General features: G+C 43.5%; 1 protein-coding gene across 1 annotated transcript; it reads right to left on the reverse strand.

Annotated features, from left to right (window-relative positions):
• Positions 1-232: 232 nt before the first annotated feature.
• On the reverse strand, positions 233-3,452 carry LOC308594345 (ferritin heavy chain A-like; the record flags this gene model as incomplete). Its single annotated transcript, XM_081207467.1, has 4 exons — positions 3,252-3,452; positions 2,122-2,268; positions 1,054-1,179; positions 233-400 (listed from the first exon to the last, which is right to left on the reverse strand). The coding sequence occupies exons 1-4, from the start codon at positions 3,351-3,353 to the stop codon at positions 233-235; spliced, it is 543 nt and encodes a 180-aa protein (XP_081063593.1). The 5' UTR covers positions 3,354-3,452.
• Between the last annotated feature and the right edge of the window lie 793 nt (positions 3,453-4,245).

The raw sequence follows: 4,245 nt of genomic DNA on the forward strand, positions 1-4,245 counted from the left end.
TGGCTGTGATTTTTAATTGTTTTGATATAAATAAGCCATGGACCACTTGAATGAAGCTTGCAGACCACAGTTTGGGAACCCCTGTTCTAAACAGATCTGAAAGAGATCGGTTTGCTCTGAGAGTAGGAGACAATCCAGCAACTGCTTCAACAATATGAGGGCACCACACATACACACCACTTTGCATTTAGGACAATAATTTATTTTTAACACCATCATATGCTATAACATTTTAAGATGCTGCACAGCTGCTCTCTCCCAAAGTGAGCTTGTCAAAGAGGTAATCTCCCGTGCCATTCTGGGGCACCCCCAGGCGCCTCAGGTTCGTGAGGTGGTCTCCAAGCAGCTTGATGGCCTTCACCTGCTCTTCCAGGTATTCCGTCTCCAGGAAGTCACACAGCTGAAAAGATCAGAGACAAGCTTTGGTCAACTACACAAGTATTCACTGCAAGGTTATAGAACAGTATAGATAATAACAGGAAACCTCTGGCCCTCCAGATGTTGTTGGGCTTCAGAGACTTCAGATCCCACCAGCTAGCCTAGACAGCAGTCAGATTATGATAGCTGTAATCCAACAATATCTGGATTACCACAGATTCCCTACCCCTGGTTTAAGACAAGCTTTCATGAACCTGTCCTCAAACAAGAAGGACACAAGGGGGAATAAGGCATGTGGCATTAACCTTCTCTAGATGACAAGCTAAACCAACAGACACCCATGGTACCAAATCATGGAAAGGCTTTCTAGATTTCAATAATAATAATTTTATTGATAGTAGCAAAGACTGTTATACCCCAAACAGGCTTGCTTGCCAAGAAAAGCAGCTGACAGATTTGTCCATCTCTAGTTGAGTCTTCCTGTTTTTAAATGCCATGGGGGCAGGAAAGAAACAAGAGGCATTGGTTTTATGGAAGGAAGGAAACCTTGCAGAAATAATGGGGTTTTTTTATAGCTTTCTCCTCTATCACAGCTAACTGTGGTGCATTCAAGCCCTCTAAGCCTCCTAAATATAAGGAAGGCTTCTGGACAATGTGGCATTATCGAAAACTCACATGAGGATCTCCCTTCTCTGTTGCCAGCTTGTGCAGATCCAGCAAGGCTTGGTTCACCACCTTCTCCAGCTCCAGGGCAGACTGCAGGGCATCAACGCTGCTTCCCCACTCATCCTTCTCTGGCTTCTGTGCAAGAGTTGGATGCAAGGATGAGAGGTAAGGGAAGAAGAGTTTGGATTTGATATCTGTTACCGGGAAAATCCGAGGGCTCCCTTGGACAAAATAAAGACACCAACCAGGATAACTTGGAGCAAAACAGCAGCCTGTAGGCTTGGCCTTTATTGAACTGTTGCAACAGGGTGTTCCCCTCACTTGCAAGAGAGAGGAAAGACCCAGAAAAATTGTGTGCAAGACCTTATAAAAACTTTTGAAATTCCCATCCTCTAGGTCAAGCCCACCCCCAGAAACATCATGCATACATTACAGAAAGGAGGGGTTGAGGGAGGAGTTGTGGTGGTAACCTGAGTGTCCTGTCACCTGGCTGGTTCCTCCTTTCCCCCTCCCCATGAGTCACTTCCAGGAGACAAAGGGGAGTTGGCAGTTTCCTGCCCCCAGAGGGAAGATCTGATCATTGTCCTTTGTTTCAGTCCATGCTGAATCCACTCCCATATACAAGTTCTTTGTGATCTTGATTGTCTTCTGTCTAGGACCATCAGGGTTGGCAAAGCAACTGGGCAGGGCTCCTGTGGATGTGCTGGGATGGTGAAGGGATTATGGCTGACCAGAACCAAGCCACCCCCCTTTGATAGTCCTTGTCATAGGGAGTAAAACAAAAATGGAACAGTGCAAATCCGATGTATGGTTGATTTTTCTATGAATTTATAACAGAAGTGTGGCATTTGTAGTGTGTGAGTGTGTGAAGTTTGTACAAACTGAGTGATTGGGGGGGGGGTTCCTGCTACATATCCCACTTTATCACTACCCGAAGGAGTCTCAAAGCGGCTAACATTCTCCTTTCCCTTCCTCCCCCACAACAAACACCCTGTGAGGTGAGTGGGGATGTTGCATCAGGGCCCAAGATACTCTTATGTTCAGCACAGCCCAATGACCTACTGCTTTTCACCTCACCTTGATGTCCTTCAGCAGGATGCGTCCTCCCCGTTTGTTCTGGTACTGCAGGAACTTCTCCGCATGCTTCCTCTCTTCCTGGGATTGCTCTTTCAGGAACTTGGCCATGTGATGCAAGGCAACATCATCACGGTCAAAGTGGTAGGACTGGAAGGAGACAAAGTTACTAGATTTCAGGGTGGATAAAAATTAACATATTTTTTAAAAAACAAAAAAAAATATCGATTTTTAAAAATTTAAATTGGATTTTTAAAATTTAAATTGGATTTTTAAAATAAAATTCTTTGGCAAGAAAAATCTTTCTAAAGACAGTTTTCTATTTAAGTTACATTATAGCCCAAAGGCTATTCATCAGGAAATAAGGATTTGTTTTAAATTTTTCATGTGTGCTAAAACACAGTCTAAGTTTTTTTTTAATTGTTTAACCACATCAGTTAACAAACATGGATACATATGCTATAATGTTATTGTTTTAGTTAATTGTTTAAATTGTTAAGGAAATGATTATTTTTCTCCTAATAAAGTACAGCAGAAAAGTTGCCCAAATACAAACAGTTACGGTAACTTATTAAACCTCACAATAATTTCATAATTATCTATTGTATAACCAAATCAGTAATTTTTTATATAACTGTAAAAAACTACTCTGAAAATTTATTCCAAAAATGAAACCTTCATCTGGTTGTAAATATTAAGATTATACCAGCAAGGATGAGTCTTTCTGTAAAAAAAGAGAGGAATAAATCAAGTCTTACTGACTAGCGATTTAAATCAATTTGATTTAAATCAAATCCACCCTGCTAGATATATAAGCTGATGGGCCTCCAGTGAGCTCAAGGTGACATATAGTTGCCTGGTTTCTTCAACAGAACTATGTTCTCTCAACTCAGGCTTCATAGAGAAACATCTAACACATGCAAGATCCCATAGGCATTAATAGTGGAGGACATTTGAGGAACCTTGCAAGGCTAAGGAACCTATCTGCCAAGCCTTATCAGAAATAGATGTTACTGAACTCAGTGCATGTTAGCCGTGAAGAGATATGCATAGGATCAGACCAAGGGTGAAATTACATAGGGGGGGGGGAGCAAGTGAAGTTTATTCTCCCCAACAAGCAAAGAAGAACTTACCATGGACAGGTAGACATAGCTAGCATAGAGCTCCAGGTTAATCATTCGGTTTACCGCAGCTTGGCAGTCAGCATGGTAGTTCTGGCACACCTGAGACACCATCTTCGAGTTACAGCAAGCACAATCAGCAACAACAAACAGTAACACAAGAACCCTGCAGAGCTGCTTGGATCCCAGGTGTTATATGTATACCATTTAGAGGCAGGCCAGCTAGTGATTAGCAGCAGTGCTGCCCAATAGAATTTCTCTTCCAATTGGCTTTGTGGGTGGGTTAATGACTCAGCTGTTGGTTGGGGAGGGGAGGGGGAGAGAGCCTGCAGCTGTGTTGAACAAAGGCTCTGCCTTATCTCATAGCCTTTTGGCCTGAAGGAGGCGTTATGTGGCTCTCCCTTATTCACGGGGGTCTAATCATGAAAAGAGCTCTGGTGGATCGGGAGAAAGACACATCTAGGCCAGCTTTCTGTTCACACAGTGGCCTATTTTCCGGAGCCAATGTGGTCTATGTGCCAGAGCCAGTGTGGTGTAGTGGTTAAGAGCGGCAGACTCGTAATCTGGTGAACCGGGTTCGCGTCTCCGCTCCTCCACATGCAGCTGCTGGGTGACCTTGGGCTAGTCACACTTCTGTGAAGTCTCTCAGCCCCACTCACCTCACAGAGTGTTTGTTGTAGGGGAGGAAGGGAAAGGAGATTGTTAGCCGCTTTGAGACTCTTTTGGGTAGTGATAAAGCGGGATATCAAGTCCAAACTCTTCTTCTTCTTCTCTTCTATGGGAATGCAAGAAATGAGTGCAGCAATTTGTGGTCAACAGCAACTGCAAAACAATAATGCCACTGGTAGTAGAGATAGAACATAGCTATCATGCCTAGTGGGCAGTGAAAGCTTCCAGCTGCTTTTGGACTACAGTTCCCATCATCCCTGACCACTGGTCTTGCTAGCTAGGGATGATGAGAGTTGTAGTCCAAAAACAGCTGGAGACCCAAGTTTGGGAAACACTG

Source organism: Podarcis bocagei, assembly GCF_964188305.1.
Source record: "Podarcis bocagei genome assembly, chromosome: 9".
In the NCBI taxonomy this organism is placed as follows: Eukaryota; Metazoa; Chordata; class Lepidosauria; order Squamata; family Lacertidae; genus Podarcis; species Podarcis bocagei.